General features: G+C 35.8%; 1 protein-coding gene across 1 annotated transcript; it reads left to right on the top strand.

Moving 5' to 3' along the window:
* The first annotated feature begins 318 nt into the window (after nt 1–318).
* On the top strand, nt 319–17,140 carry LOC110698266 (G patch domain-containing protein TGH-like). The gene is made up of 16 exons (XM_021875662.1): nt 319–804; nt 2,218–2,308; nt 2,394–2,488; nt 3,456–3,559; nt 4,778–4,839; nt 4,921–4,995; nt 8,783–8,934; nt 9,716–9,791; nt 9,892–9,978; nt 10,075–10,152; nt 11,230–11,377; nt 12,091–12,583; nt 12,859–13,143; nt 13,216–13,344; nt 13,792–13,974; nt 16,065–17,140. The coding sequence occupies exons 1-16, from the start codon at nt 670–672 to the stop codon at nt 16,689–16,691; spliced, it is 2,820 nt and encodes a 939-aa protein (XP_021731354.1). The 5' UTR covers nt 319–669; the 3' UTR covers nt 16,692–17,140.
* Nucleotides 17,141–17,339: the final 199 nt, after the last annotated feature.

Raw genomic sequence — 17,339 nt, 5'->3', positions numbered from 1 at the left:
AGGAAAGTTAAATTGACTTCCTCATTTTTCAAAGGAGCATACACATTGTGGGTATGGATAGGGCTCTCAACCTCCATCTTACTAGCTTGGCATGTAGAGGGCAAGCTAGTAACATCACTCCTTTGGTCATTGCAACGAGAAACTGGGCCTTTCACTAGGCTGATAGTTGACTCTATGGCGACTTTGCTCTTTTCGTTGTAGTTGCACTCAGGCGCGATAGAATTTTCAGCACCCCTCTTACCACCGAGCTTACTTGCCTCACAATTTAGGCCCTTCACTTTCTCCAGTTGAGGATATCCTGATTATTAGGCTCTGACCTGGCTGCCTTGCCAAGATCCTCATAAGCCTCTTCTAGTTGGTTAAGTTTGATCTCTATTAAATCCCTTCTTTAAAGAGTTTTGGCATTGCTACCATCAAACTCAACGATTAAGGAGCAAGGTTCCTTAGTTTGTTCATAATCATGACCTTTAAGGCACAAGCTGCAAGATTCAATTCCAAAGAAATAACAAGACTCCCCATTTACCAATTTGGCAAGTAAAAAAAAAAAAAAATTGTAGGAAGAAGCTAGAAAACACAGGGAAGGGTCTAGCTCCGCGCCCACCGCACCGCAATACACTGCTCTGCGCTTCTAAATTTCTAATACAACCAATAGGAGAGAGAAAGTAAGCCATGGATTCCGACGAAGAAGACTTCGTGTTCTTCGGAACTCCTATTGAAAGAGAAGAAGACCTCACTACTCGCAAGAAGAAGGCCCTTGCTGAATCTTCTTCTCAACTTCGCACCCTTCCTTCATGGAAACAAGAGGTTTTCTTTTTTATTGTTTATTTTTGTTCGTTATTTTCAATTGTTTTTTTTTTTTTTTTTTTTTTTTTTTTTTTTTTTTTGTGCATTTCATCATCTGTTTATTCGGCGAATTAATTTGTTGTGTTCAATTTGCAAAATGAAATTTGAAATTGGTTGATTGAAAAATTTTCAATCAACCAAATGTTTATTAAACTACTTTCGATGCGATGAACAAGAAGAATGTTTATCATTTGGTTGATTGAAAAGTCTGGAAAATTCTTCTTGCATTTGCAAAATGAAATTTGAAATTGCATAGTTTTTAGAATTACTGTCATTAAAATCTGGCAAAATAGTCAATAAACCTTTAATTATTTGGTTATTAGTTTAATATTGTTCATCGCATCGAAAGTAGCTTTTGTGAAATTCAGTATATAAGCGGATCGTAATAATTTGATGCACTAAAGTTTGATGTTGTCTACGAAATTTGCAAATTTTGCTGCGAGTTGTTTAATTTGGACAGTGAGGTATCAGGTTGCTAGTTATTAGTCGCGACCACGGAGGATTGTGAAAAGTGAACGTTGAAATAACTTTCGAGTATCTGATACGAAGTATTAGTTGTTACCGTGTGGAGTATTAAAATCTGAAGATGAAACAGCATTCGATATCTCATTAGTCAGAATACAATGGCCTGCACAGATTAATGGAGATTAGGAGCATTAGTGTGTTGATCGTACTCTCTTTAGGATTTACCATGTCCTATAGACAAATCACTTGTGTGAAGCGGCTTTAGGCATGAAATTAGCATATTATATTGTAAGCGTATTGCTGTGCTCTTAGGCACACAATCAGTTTGCGTAACGATGATTGCTTCTTTCCTGTGTGTTTGATTTGTTCTGTGTTGGGTTTTATAGTCTGTAACTGAGGTGAAGTTGTAAACTTTTCTACAGTCATCAACAATATTGATAGTTTTTCTGAGCTTAGGAGTTTTGTTGTGGTCTGATCCAGCTTCATCAGTTTTGATATGTGTGTAGAATTTTTAATTTTGTTATTGTTGTTTGGTCTGACATGGGTCTTTACTAGTCCCGTATGCTCCATTTGATGTAATGTGATTTAGATATAAATAAGTAGCGAGTATTGAACAAGGTAATCACTAATTAGACTAACAGAACAATAGAACATAGCCTTAATCCGTTACCTTTTCCTTTATTGAAACTGAACCTATAAAAACCTTCTTATGTGAGCTTTTCATTTACCTTTTTTCTTTCTCGTCCGTAGTTTTTCCATGTATGTATAAATTAGAAAGCATAGGCATGTAAACGATATATGAATAAAATAGAATAGGCATGTATAAATTGTGAAGGTTAGAAAGGGCAGTCAACAACCGCTAGTGCTCTCTTCTACTTTGTTGCTTAGAAGTGATAATGTTGCTCTTAGGTCAGAGATGAAGAAGGGAGGAGAAGATTTCACGGAGCATTCACTGGAGGGTATTCTGCTGGTTTTTACAATACAGTGGGTTCAAAAGAGGGTATGTGCTGATGACCTTAATCAGTTTTTGTTTTTTATTTTTTTTGTAGATTGATTTAATATTTTTTGTATGAGTTTCTGTGCAGGTTGGGCTCCACAGTCATTCACATCTTCCCGGAAGAACAGAGCTGAAGCTAAAAAGCAGAGTATTTTGGACTTTCTGGATGATGATGAAAAAGATGTATGTGATATGCTTACATTAATACTTATCTAGAATGTTTCTTCTACTTATTAGCTATTACATGCGGGATATTGTTTTTCTTTGTTCGTTGGTTGAGTATGTGTCTAATGATTACTATCGCATCTCTACTTTATGCATAGTAGAATTTGTTTATTGATGTTATTAATATAGAAATGCTGGACGGGCAATGGATCATGTGAACAAATATACATTAGCATTGGAGTAGATGCATAACTTATCAATGAAGTATAATATATACTGAAAAATAAACATCATGCTATAGCATAAGTTGTTCAAGATATGCATTATGCACAGATCAATGCTCTTGAAAGTCAGATATCTTCGTAATAAGTTACCCATTTATAATGTTAGTTCCTATTAAATTTTCTTTGATTATTTTAGCTAAGCAGGCAATGCAATTTCACATAGATACTCTTTGTTTTGCCTTGCTTTGCTTTTGATCCAAAACAACAGCAGTATCATTGCTATTATATGTCATTGTTAATTCATGATCTGTTTTAATCAGGGTTTGATTCTCTTGTTTAAAAGCATGTTAAAATTTTGTAGTAACAAGTACTTAGATGCATGCGGCTTAGACAATATGATAAATAACATAGAATGATACCGAGGAGGTAATTGATGCAAGTAGAATAGAAGAAAGAGAGAGGAAAGGCAGAACACTACAGGTAGACAATTATGCTGGGAAAGTTGGGTATGGTTAGAGAGGTTTTGAGAGGAGAGAAAATAAGAGGATGTAAGAATAAATGATGGGAAAAAGGTCTGTGGGTAAGAAACTGGAGTAAATCTTGCTTTGGTTTAGTACCCTTTGAATTGTAGATTTCGGTTCAGGTGTCTTTGATGCAATGTTCTTCCATTTGTCTGGGTTTAATTCATGCAATCTTTTAACATATTCAAATAAAACTCTAATCATGACTTTGAGAGTGATATACGTCTTTCAACTTACTAGGAAATGGGAGGCCAAGTTTTGGGAACATCATCACAATTTGATACGTTTGGATTTACTGCTGCAGAGCTTTCTCGCAAACAAGTTGAGAAGGAGCAGAAGCAGAGGTGAGTTTTCCTTGGTTCCCTTGTATCGCTCCATAATTATGGGTGCTCTTGAAGTTTCCTTTTTTTGTATTTGTTATTTCAGTCTGTTTCCTTCATTGATTAGTGCTCTACATTTACTTCTGAAGTTAGGATTAAATTGATGTTATTTAAAGGATTTTGAACTATATGTTGTTGCCTGACTAAACTATCATAATCTAAACTGCCTACCCACCCACTTCACTATATAATCAATACCCCTCTCAATCTCTTTCTTGTCCACCTTCCCTTCCCCCTTTGCCTAAACTACCCGAGCCCTTCCCACTTTGTCTAAACTACCCGAGCAAAGACAACCACCTCAAAAAATCCAAAATGTCTTCCATCCCTGCTATCTCCAGCAATGAAATTGCCGACAAACCTTTTTGTCTAAAATGCTAGAAAGTTGCTATCTTCTTTGCATATTGCAGGGTAGGATACCAATTTATGTAGAAGAACCAGGTGCCAGAACCATTAAAGGTGTTGCTGTGATAGTTTTTGTGTCTATGTGTTTGTGAGGAAACCGACACCCTGAGCTTCTTTTATTTTTTTCCTGGTTTATTCTACTGTGCTGTGACCTTAATTTCTAATTTCTTCTACCAATTTATATAGAAGAACCAGGTGCCAGAACCGTTAAAGGTGTTACTGTGATAGTTTTTGTGTCTGTGTTTGTGAGAGAAACCGACATCCTGAGCTTCTGTTATTTTTTTCCTGGTTTATTCCACTGTGCTGTGACCTTAATTTCTAATTTTCCAACATCATTATTCGTCTTTGAAGATTATTGTTCTTACTATAACAAAAAAGTTAGACCTCCCATTTCTGTAATTTAGGTGTCAATTTTCTTGCTATATAATTATTTCTTCTTTGATTTGGGTCTATGCCCTGTTCTTGATTCTGGGGTTTTCTGAAACTTTTGGTTTTAATAATTAATCAAGTGTTTGAGATCCAAATTATGGTGTTGTGAAATTTAGGAACTTATTTGTTTAGTTTATTTGATTGCTAATTTAATTGAGAAATGTTGATGATTCTTCTTTTTTCAAATGCCTCAGTTAATTGGGAAATGGTAGCTGGGTTCTTTTATTTCTTCTATTTTTTTTTTTTTTTTTTTTTGGGTGTAATTTTAAGGGCAATTTAATTTTCTTGTATAAAGATACTTTGTTGGAAAGGCTATGAATAAGACTAGTAACAAATTATTTTGTGTTGCAGGCCATCAATTATTCCGGGTCCTGTTCCTGATGAATTAGTTATTCCTGCTACAGAATCCATTGGTTTGTTTTCTGATGCTGGTAATTTAGTTTCAAAGAAGATCTTGTACAGTCACTTAAAGCTTCTCTGCTGTCATTTCTTAGGTGTAAAGTTGCTGTTGAAGATGGGATGGCGCCATGGTCGATCAATAAAGGATTCTTCTATTAATTCTCTCCATGGTATGTTTTTTAAGTTTGGATAGCTTGTTGAAGTATCTTTCTTTGTCATTTTAGTTTACAAGTTTGTCTATGTTGTTATAGACCCCATTGAAAAAGAATTAATTTTTTTCACCTTGCATTTGTTACTGTATATAAACCAATTCTAAAAAATCTAGGAAATTGCGAACTAGATATTGTATATGAGCATTGGTCTTTCTTCCTAAATTATGCTCACCACTGAAGGCATATTGTGGCTGACCTTGAAGGCTTGTATGAAAAGTTTAATTCTATTAACTTCGGATAAATAACTAGACATAAATTATACAGACTTGTCTGTTAAATCGAGTTTGAGGTTGGTCTCCGGGTCCTTGGTTATCCGGGTAGGGTCGGTTTGGGTTATAGCCCTTATAGGTATAAAAGTACTCAACCTAAATTTCAGGTTCAGGTCAATTTAATGGGTTTAAGAGCTTATATTGTTATTTTTTTTTCAATGGTAAAAAGTTGAGTTTCCAAGTGTTACTTTTTCTAAAATAAATTTTCCATCAGGAAAAGACACCTATATCCTTTGGACCGTTATAAGTGATGGAAAATTAGCTGTATTCTGAATGGCCCATGCACAGCTAGGTGACTAGGTTGTAAGGGTTCTTATAAATTAGAAATTGGCCCATCGGGCTAGTCCATAGTTTGAGCCAAGCCTAGTAAATCAGATTAAAGACAAAAGTGCTATATCTCGTATTATAAAAGGTTGCCTTAGCTTGGCTTTCATTGGGTTTGTTAAAAAAGATACTTGATTAATTTTATGGGGTGTCTAGTACATCATATATCAAAGGTTGGCACATGAGGTTAGAAATGTGGAGCGGTATCCCTGATTGTGTTTGAGGAAGATATATAGGGAATTGACTCTTGGATATAAACTACGAAAATGTATAGTTTTCTTCAATTTTTTTATTTAGTGGGATATAGTGTTTGACCCAATGGGTTGACCTGAGCAAAACTCATTTTGACCTACTACTTTACAAGTCTATGGAGTTAGGTTTTGGATTGGAAATTTTGATCAATACCCCAAAATGGGGTCAGGTGGTCGAGTAATTTTGAAAAGCCTAGGTGTTACCCAAATGCAAAAGGACTAATTAGTACGATTCCAGGCTGGGAGATGTCTTTTCAGAGCAAAAAGAGGATTTTCTTGATTTGGTTCAAAGCGTTGGCCTTAGATCTATTACAACTCATTTTCCTATTATAAACGAATGTCTTCTGGGGCCCTCCCTCATCTAGGTTTGAAAAATATGTGGACTTCTCAACATGATCTTAGAAGAAGGGTCAAAGAATAGTGGGATAAGTGGGAAATATGGACTTGGGACTTCGGTGGGGTAAAATTCTTTAAATGTTTATAATAAACAATAAAATCATCAAGAAGTTAAATTATGTAAAAAAAAAAAAATAAAAAAAATAAAAAATTTATGGTGGGAGTTCATTAAAGATTTGATGATGTTAGGGAAATTAAGGAGAGACTTCTTTAAAAGATTGAGCTACTGAAGGAGAAGTCTTTAGAGTAGAAAAATTTGTAGTTAATATTTTATGTAGAATGATAAAATTTACTGCCTAAAGCAGGAGATATCGTTCTGAATGTGTTTTCTAAGGTTGAGAGTAGTAGGCATTGTCTTAGACTCTTAGCCATGAGAAAATGCTTCAAGGGAGAATTAGGTCTTGAAAGACGATAAGGTTATTTCTCTTCATGCAAATTTCAATAGGGACTTATTGAGGATAATATTATTCCTTGATGATGGTTTGTAATGGAGTTTTATTTATAATATGGTCAATATTTGTTGCAATGCTCTTTTGAAGAACATGAAATTAGGGTGGAAGATAATTGTTTGGAAGAATTAACTGCTGCACTATAAGGCATGTTGGGATACAACTAGAAGTGATCTCAAGGATTTTCAACAAGTTTGCTATGTTTGAAGCATGGGCAAGTGTGAGCTTCAAATTTTATTTTCTTATTAAAAAAGACTGATCTTAAAATGTGAGGGGATAAACTATCTCATAGTTTGTATAAGATTTTGAATTGAGGGCTAGCTAGTTCATTGTGCTTTCTAGTGCACTTTGTTTAATGCTAAGTGCTTTTGTAGATTGCTATTGAATTGATAACAGATATTACTATTAGAGACGGAAAGGTAAAAATTGGATTTTGTGGGGGTAGGATGGCTCTCATTAAATGATGTCTTTTAATATTGCTCTTTATCACCTTTTCTTTTCTTCTAAATCTAATTACAAATAACTGCAACATTTTCCAACTTCGTTTTGAAGTTGAGGCCTTTTTTAATAATGGTTGTACCTTATGCGTGAGCTGTGGGAAGCAGGTGGATAGAATAAACTGTCTTGATATTTTACGGAGCAGTGGCCAACAAGAGTTTTGAACTATGTTTGTATAGTGTATTTTAAGGATGGAAACTGATGTGGGGGAAATCAATGAAGTTTCAAGCAGAGATAAATATGTGTGATTCACTTATTAAAAAGTTTAATGCAGTGTTTGAAAAGGCGCGTCTAGGCGCTGAGGCGCAAGGCAATAGGGGGTAAGCGCTTTTTTTTGCTTGGGCGAGGTATTTTTAACTAGGAGCACCAGAGGCGCCCGAGGCGCACCAAAAGCGCTCGAGGCGCACCCGAGGCACACCTGAAGCAATTTTCTGCCAATTTTTTTAACTGTTTATACAGTGCGCCTCACTTCAAAGAGGCGCGCCTTAGGCACACCTAGGCGCTGCATAACCCTTATCGCTTCAGCGCGCCTTGAGCTGTTTTATACATTGGTTTAATGAAATCAAGTTTCTCAATCTTCAATTTCATGTAAAGTTTGATATAGTTAATGTAATCACAAACATTGATATGCTCACAAAGATGCAATAGGAGAGAAAATGTTATTAATTGATAATAAGCAAAAGTTGTTCTTGAAAAATATCTTTCCTCCTATATAGGTGGCTACCAATACACTTATCAACTTTTAATAAGAGCCCTAAGATTACATTTGAATGGTCAAGATCAACTTGTTAAATACAGAATAGGTTGTAAAATATCCATAGAAGTCTCACCCCAAGCAGTTCGAGGCGTTTGTGGAAATTGAAAGCTGAAAGAAGACGTTCCCTCGAGTGCTTGGGCTTGGGGCAGGTCCCCTGAACAATCAGGGCAGGATTGCCTTTGCGGGGCTACCGAATTGGCGAGGAAGGAAACTCTAGACTGCTTGACTTGAAACACTTATAAACTCTTTTCTCACTCACTCATATTAGGTTTGGTTTATAACCTATCGATGGAATGCCTTTGAACTCAATTTATATCTTCAAATGGAATTACCTTGAATCTATTTGTAACAAAGAAGATATCACTATCAAAATTAATACACCAATAACAAATAACAACCGAGCACTTATACTTTTGTACATAATTTCACCTTTGCTTCTATTTTTTAATGACTGAACATGACACAAAAAATCTCTTATACCTAAGCCATGTCATAAAGTTGGATAACCATCCAAACAGTTGTTTTGGGCGAATAAAATACACCATTTCTAAACTTAGTCAAACATCCATATTTAATTCATGGGCATCATGGATGCTCCCACATCATAAAGACTCAACTGAAGAGTGGCTGTGTGAAGGGCTATTTATGTGTCAGAAACTGAAATAATTAAGTAGTTTTGCTGTTAAGTTTGTCATTCTCTTTAAGTTATTTTCCTTTTTATCTTAATGGATTCTTATCTGAGTGGAGGGAGGAGGTTGTTTTCCTATATTGATATTTATCTGTGTATTGTCTTGTTGAAAGAGGCTCGCCGAGAAGCTAGAAAAGCATTTATGGCCCTTTCTTCTGCCGACAAAACTTCTGATATGGCTGGCTCTGAGCCCCATAAGAATGGTTCTGATGACCTTATGGAGGAGCTAGCTACTGATGATGTTCAGTCTACCCGGAGCACACCAGTAAGTTTATAATTTTGCAGTATTATTTTAATTGTCACCTCAAAGGAATTGGCAAATTTATCACTACTTTGTGATTCACTGTTAGGTTACCTACTCCTCTTGCTATATTTCTCTCTTTGTGAATCAATGAAATATTTTTCATAGCATGTATTTATGAATGTAAGATATATGTCCATTATATATGGTGATTAGAGAATACTTCTATGTATTTGTTGCTTACTTCTTGTTTTAAAGATAAGATGTCAACATTCAAACTTGATCATAACTGTTTTTTTAAGTAAATTAAATCTGAACTAGTGAAATTAAACTGTTAAAAGTCTTAAAACAAACTCTGTGCTTCTTTAGTGGTTAAGGCCATTAGCCTATTTGACTTTTAAAAAAACGGAACCAAAGATGCTGTCTTGTCTTTTGTTTCATTTCTGCACAAATTGAAGAATACCTGCACTTAAAACAATGTAGAATCTAATCTGGTGGTGTTGAGATTTACTCAAGGAAAATGAAACAGAATACAACTGTTTCTTTCAAGAGGTATACTGTCATAAAAAAGGTTATAGGCTAGTTTCTTTCTGCTAATGTTTCAAGGCATCTTTATATCTGAATTTTGTGCTTACTGCATTGTGGAAACTTCATTGTTTGTAGAAATGTAATGATTGATGCCTACATATATATGGGTGAATGCAAAAGATGATGAGTATCAATATTTGTTGGAGTTGAATTGAATATTAACTGGCTTCATGATTTGATAAATGTGCCCCTATCTAACATGTTTTGCTTGTTTTAGGTATATGTACGTCAGCCAAAGCAGGATTTGTATGGTCTAGGTTATGATCCATACAAGCATGCTCCAGAATTTCGAGGTATGTGATGTGATTTCTCTTGTCTATGCTTTTATCCAAGTCAAGGTATTTACTATCATGCTTGATGTGGGAAATCTGAAGTGTTTGGATATATTTTCAGAAATGAAAAGATCACGCTTATCAGGGAATAATGAGATTGGATATAGAAAAACTTCATCATCAAGACAAGAACCTCTTATTGCCAAATGTAATATTTCCCTTCCCCTATAGACTACTTTCCATGCTTTAAATCTTGTTAGACATTAAGAAAATGAAGTTACTAACTGCCACTTATTACTTACAGCAGGAAAGCTTGCTTCTGGTTTTGGCATTGGTGCCCTGGAAGAATATGATGTTGAGGATGAGGATATCTACTCATCTGGTTAGTCTTACGTTAAAGATAAACATTATATGGGATTGGTGCTTAGATTTATGAGTTTTTCCCAGTTTTTATAAGATCTGGTTTTGTGGGACAGTGTTGACTTTGTAGATTACTTCTGTGGTAGAAAAATGTAAATTTACATAGTTTAGAGTAGTGGAAACCATCATCTAAAGGCTGGATAATTTGCTCCTAGTGCTTAATGTCTTTGACTTTGTGGGATACCTGGTCCTCCTTGAAACTTGGAATTCTTTTTCTAAATTTTTTTTATTTTTTATTTTATTTATTATTATTTTTTTTTAAATATGTAAAATGTAACCAGTTTGTTTGTCTTTGTTTACTTTGTGTAATGAACTGAATTTTCTGGCTTAATATTTCTGATTTAATTATGCAATGATAAAGAAGAAAGTTTTAAGATTGATTGATGATGGAGAAAGGGTTACAAAAGATAAGTTAATAGCTTAAGGCTATTACTCTTAAATAGTGAGTTTAGCTCACAACTCTCCAAAATGGCTTTAGGCCATGACTCTCTCTAGGTTTCCCCAATAAATTTCTGCCTACCTCTTCCTTTCCCCTCTCCCTCTTTTTATACTAAGGCTGAAGACTATTAACCTAATGATACTAAACTTCCCAAAGTGCCCCTCCTAAAGCTAGTCTATTACACTTTGGTTCCTTAACTTCTGATGTTTGCTATCTTTTCACATATTGCTATTAGATACTATTTTCTTTCTCTAAATACTCTTTAAAAGTCAAAAAGCTGGCTATACTCCATTAGTGTCCTTTATACTCATTGTCTGTTGGTAGATTTTATAAATAATCTCTTTTATTGAACTATTATTACTTATATGCAAATAGATGCTATTGAATGGGATCTTGTGTTAATTTTTTTCCTTTATTTTATTTTATTTGGTGGTGTTCCAATTTTGACACTGTGGGATCCTGTCAGCCGTACCTCATTGAAATGGTGGTTCAGCATTTGTAGTTGTACTTCTATTACTGGTCGCATCTTTGCTTGAGATTTCCTGGACCTTATAATTTCCATGTTGATATTGTTCTCCATGCTTGATTTCTGCTGTATAGGACATGATAACGTTGAGACTTATCTCCCAAATGATGATGATGAGCTCTTGAGACTGGAAATGGTTGATGGGCAAAAAGCAGCTGAAGTGAACCAAGGTTTTGGTCTTAGATTCAGAGTTGCATCTAATTCTGATTATCAGCTGGAAAGGTACTTTCCATACGTAACAGTGTATGCATATCTCATGCGTTGTTTTCTTCTGTGCTCTATAGCTCTTTTGTATCATCTTCTTAATGATTATTATTGTTAATGTTATTTTAAATCAATGCTTGCTTCCACATTGGATCGTTCTCCTCCAACCCATGTTATTTTCTTGTAGGCTTTTTAAAGGATTTGTCGAATTATTTGCATGGTTTCAAAGTTTTTGCATAATTATCTTAATGAATTTCCTTTGTCAGTCTGTCACATCCATAATCAGCTACTTGATTTGCATGGAATGACACTTACTAGGAAGGACTTTGTATTCCACACAGGCTCCCTTTTTGCCTTGGTTGGTAGGGTACAAATCCACAAATAGAAATAGGCTAGTTAAACTGACCCTGCAAAAAGAAAGCTTAAAAAGCAGCAATGTAGGAGAAATACACTAACGGGCAAAAGATTATTGTAGTCGACTTGTTCTGAGGGATTTTGTTCCACAACATGATAAGAAAGACCTGTATCTATTACATGTATTTATATCGCCTTGTTATAGTTTCTTTATTTGTTTTCTTTAAACTCATTTCCTGGCCTTGCCAGTGTTGCCACTGTAGAGTCATCATTGTTTCTTGTTTGTGATGAAGACAATTAAATTATATTAACACTTCACATTCATGAAATACTATTCTGACCTAATTATAAGAAATTTTCTATCAATCTGTATCCAGATTTGATCCTCCAATTATTCCGAAAGATTTTGTGCCACAACACAAGTTTCCTGCTCCTCTTGAAACAAATCTGATGAGCGACCCCCCTCCACCAGAGGTTGCACCTCCTGCTGACAATAACCTTAAAGTCATGATTGAGGGAGTTGCAGCTCTGGTGGCTCGTTGTGGTAAATTATTTGAGGACATTTCTAGAGAAAAGAACCAGACCAATCCACTGTTTAGTTTTCTTAATGGCGGAAGTGGCCATGATTATTATGCAAGGAAGTTATGGGAAGCACAACAGAAGTGTAATGGTCAAATTAGAATGCGGCCAGATGAAAAGTTACATTCCGTTGTTCAGAAATTGACTGCTGAGAGTCGTGGGAAAATCTTAGGGGAAAGGCCACTGGAAAGGACATTACGTGATTCAAGCTCTGTTGCTGCTGCTGCTGATGATGATAATGATAATGTTCAATCCAGTCTGTCAGATACATTCATTAAGCCTGAAGTGATTGTAAGTGGTATTATATAATTATTGTTTTTCTACTTGTGCTTGATAAAATCATTAGTGGCTTGATATTGATATTAGCTCTAATTTATTGGATATGTATGTTGGAATATTTGCTGATGTTGCTGGCAAAAATTTTGTTGATTGGCCATGCACAGCACACACCTGATCACTCATATCTTGCCATAGGCTTGCTTAATTTTTATAGCATCTAAAGGACTAGGGTTAAAAGAATCTCGATGATTTTATATAAAAATTTACTTATTCGTTTTGTCCATCAGAAGGAACTCCTTGAAACTGCAAAGACTTACAAAGATGATCCAGCAAAGCAAGAAAGATTTGAGCAATTCCTAAAGGACAAATATCAGGGAGGACTTCGTGTGACAGATACAGGTAAATCAGCTTATATGTCGGAAGATGCTAGAGCTCGTGAGAGATTGGATTTTGAGGCGGCTGCTGAGGCAATACAGAAATCCAGATCTGCCAACCAAAGCAAGCTTTCTGGCCAGCAGTCAATGGACTTCACTATGGCAACTGGAATGCAGTTTACCTCTGGTGGAATTCAGGTTAGTTTCAGGATCATTTGAAGTTTAGTACCAGAAACAATGGTTTAAAATTTCTAAGTATTCTCTCCACAGCTTGGGAAGGAAATCTCTACTGAAGAATTGGTGTCAAAGAAGATATATCCGAAGCGTGAGGAATTCCAATGGCGACCTGCCCCTTTATTGTGCAAGCGTTTTGACATTGTTGATCCTTTTATGGGAAAAGTGAGTTCATTTCCATTTTGCTTTCATTTTACAATTGCAATGTATTCGTTTTATTATTTTTAATAGCTAGTTATTCCCTGGTAAGCATTATCTTTTCATTTCTGAATATATATCCAATCACTTCAGGTTTCCCACATCAAGTGTAAGATAAATATCATGACTTAGGTAAAGCATAGACCAAGAGAATATACACCACATACCATGAAATTATGTTTAAGAGCTAGATTTTTTTTTTTTTTTTTTTTTTTTTTTTTTTTTTTTGGTGTCTATATCTTTTATGCTACTCTCTATATTGTCATTTATTGTCATCTATATATGTTTATGATCTTTATCCTTTACGAATGAAAAACGATTTAAAACTTTTTATTCTATGATTGTAATTTCATTTCCCTGTATATATATTCAAGTAGCTTTTCTAATTTGTTTTATTATTATGTACTTTGCCAGCCGCCTCCTGCTCCAAGGATAAGAGGCAAGGTGGATTCTCTCATTTTTGCCCCAGATACTGCTAAAATTAAGAAGACAGAAGATGTAGTTATCTCTAATGAGCTGTCCATGGACATGAGTAGCAAAGAAGCTGAAGTTTCTGTGGAAATTGAAAATATTGAGCGACCAATTGACCTATACAAGGTTTTTGTGCTTCTCATTTTCTCTCTTTGGTAGCTCAATTGGTACTTTGGTAGTCTAGCTCATTTGTCCGAGTTACTGATTTTTTTCGCTGCTTTAAACATTGTTACTCATAAATTTTTATTTAGATCTTTCCCCAATCATGCTTGGCAATCGGCATAGTGAGTTGTACCATCATCTGGAATTCCATCCTTTTTTTTGCTGCTTGCATGACAATGCATGGTGTTGATTCTGCTTTCTTTCTTACTCTCTTGGATTGATAACGTTGGTTTGATTCTTTATCCTTTAAGCTGTTTGCTTCTGTTTGACATGACTGGCATACATATGGTCGTATGGAATCAGGATTGGCAAAAAAATCAGTATGCTTACTCCTGGATATGTCCAATTTTTCCCTTTCTAGTATGACATAAAATTCCTTTTTTCTTTCCAACTCACAATCCTAGAAAGAGGTCTGCACATGCGTAGGAAGAGTTCAATTGGTAATTAACTCAGCCTTTAGGCATGTGTGGGATCAAGTCTCACAAGTGAAAATTTAGGGGTATCTTTTTTCTTTATTTCCCCTCTTGTTTCTGAGCTGTCTTTGGCCCTAGACTCTGAGATTAACCCAACAGAGGGGCTTACCAAAGGGGTTCCCACTAGTACGCTTAATGCTGTGAAATAATTACTTTCAACTCATTCTTTGAGGATTTTGTTTAACCAGAAATATTTCTGAATTTTGCTCTTATCTAAAATATTTATTTGTTACAATTGCATGTTTTTGGTCCAATAAAGTGTCAAGTATCCAAATCCATATCAGACTATCGAGTATTTCACTTGTTTATTTGAGATGAAATGAGGAGTTTATCATAGTGTTGCGTTATAGAGAACAGGATCTTTTTCTTTCTTTGTGAAAACATTGGACTTTCATTTCCTGGTATCACCTGTCTGTTGCTCTTATCCAAGATTCGTGCAGGCATCTCTAATCGGCAATATGAGAGATTTCCCTTGTTTTTCTAGAGTTTCTAAGTTGAGACTGAGTTGTCATCTTGTAAGTTAGGATATGACAAGTAGACTGTATGCTGGAGGGACTTTAGGTCATGGGAACATGGTGTCCACCCTTATGATGCACCTATCTGGTTTTCATGTGAGGTTCTTGTTTGTAGCCTTCATATGCAGCGGAGCTTAATTTGTAGAAGCTGGGGAAACTTCAATTTCTGTCATCGGTACAGTTTTCGTTGGAATTAATGTGTATGGAACTTCAATCTTTAAGAGTTTAGTGCTGCAATCCATACCTTTACTTGCATCATTCTGCATCCATGTTTTTTCCTTAATCCTTTATCTTTCTTCTAAGCCAATTTTAGATATTCTAAGTTGAAAGCATTTGGCTGGACCATAGTTTTGGGATAGATCCTATACTAATTATACTTCCCTCTGTTTTTTTTGTAAGTGCAACATGTCCTTGCGCCATGCATTTTGAGGAGAGTAGGTAAGGTAAACGGACAAATGAGCTAAAATAACTTAAACACCAATAACACCTGATGTCTCTCTTACCGGTGTTCAAATTATATGAAGTATTAGCTAATTTTTCTGTTTACCTCTTCTAATCACCTCCTTAAATTGCGTGCCAAGGGGATATGTTGCGCTAATTAAAAACGGGAGGATGTGTGATTTAGAGAAGACCTGGTGTAGGTATGTAGTATTTAGAAGTGTACATGCTGTGCTTTGGCTGCATTAAAACTTTTATTAGTGGTTTTTTTTTTTTTTTTCCTTTTTTCTTTTCTCTGTGAAATGCAGATTGTTTTGTAGTTTAGATCAATTGCAAAAGTTTTGCTTGGCAAGTTTGCAATTGTTATTTCATTACTATGCCTTAGTTTTTGGCATTTGAAGCTTTGAATGTCTCCTTTGCAATTGGTTATATTTTGACATTACAACTCTCAAGTACAAGCAAAGGTTGAACTGCTCCAGAGTAGCGGAAGTTCTTTCCTAACCTTTCCTTTTTTTTAATGGGCATAAAAGCTGAAACTTTTGTGTGACCTTTTACATCTAGATTTCTTACTATCTCTGGTTCAGACATAGGCTTTAGTTTTTCACCTTTTAAGCTGTTTTATGCACAGGCTATATTCTCTGATGACTCTGACAACGAAGAGGAAGTTTCTGCTTTAAATGAAATGGAAGATCCACAGAAGAAGACTGAAGCTGCTAGTGCTGCATTTAGTCGCATAGTAGCGGGTGACTTTTTGGAGTCTTTGGGCAAAGAGCTTGGCCTAGAGGTTCCGCCAGATCTACCATCTGCGACTACTAAAGCTGGGATTTCTGCGCCTCATAAAGATGTCACTGATATCCAGGCAAAGGATTTGCCATCACCTCCAGCCCTGGGTACAGTCTGTGAAGTTTGGGACAATATAACCTTGAATCGGGTGGTTGATGACAAGGAAAGAGCGCAAAAAGAATCACCTATAAGGGGAAAGGACGTCATTACTCCAATTTCGCAGAGTGTCAGCAATAAAAAACTGGAGAGGGCAGATCGAGGGAACAGAAAAAAGAAATATGAGTCCAGTAGTTCGTCTTCAGAAGGTGAAAGGAGTAGGAAACGCTCTAGGAAGCATCATCGTAGACACAGTAGTTCAGATGATGATGCTTCTGATGATTCCAGAAGTCGGCATAGTTCTAGGTCGAGAGATGACAAAAGGCGTTCTCCTCGGAAGAAGCATCGAAGGAGAAAGCATTCGAGGCATAGGTGACAGTGGGAAGGTTACTCGGTACATAGTGAATACAGGGGAAATCTGAAAATCAAGCCATAGATTATTGAGTCCAGCTATTCAGGCAAGAAGAGAGTTGTTTTGGGACTGATGGATCATGGTTTGTCATGGCTAACATTGTAGCATGAAGAAATGAATGTATTTCATGTACCTTTCAAGATTCAGTGATTCCTAGGGACAAATATAATTGTATATTCTTTGGTGATGTTGAAATTGATCATGCTTACATGTCCTCTCTAACGCCTCAACCTCATACTTTGAGACTTGAGGCTTTGGGGGACTTAAGAGGGTATTTTTGTGATGCTTGGGAGCTGATACAGGCTATACGGCGGTATCTTGGGGCTATTTGGGGATTTAATACACCATAGTGCTAAATTTTGGGTTTCTCCACATTTCTAATAAGATATAGTACTCGTAGAAAATTACATGTATGTGTTAGGGGTTTGCTGTTCTGAACCATAGCCCTTTTGAAGTGTTGCAGCAAGGATGAGTAAATTTAACGCTCATGTAGTCATGTGTAGCTTGTGTTTAGGGTAAAAATACCCTAAGACACGTGGCCCAATAAAGGCTTGCCACGTGTCAAGCTTGCAACGGTCAGCAAAGGCCCAATCCCTTTGCGACACGTGTCAT

This window comes from Chenopodium quinoa, unplaced genomic scaffold (assembly GCF_001683475.1).
Source record: "Chenopodium quinoa cultivar QQ74 unplaced genomic scaffold, ASM168347v1, whole genome shotgun sequence".
NCBI lineage: Eukaryota > Viridiplantae > Streptophyta > Magnoliopsida > Caryophyllales > Amaranthaceae > Chenopodium > Chenopodium quinoa.
This window is presented reverse-complemented; position numbering and strand designations above follow the sequence as displayed.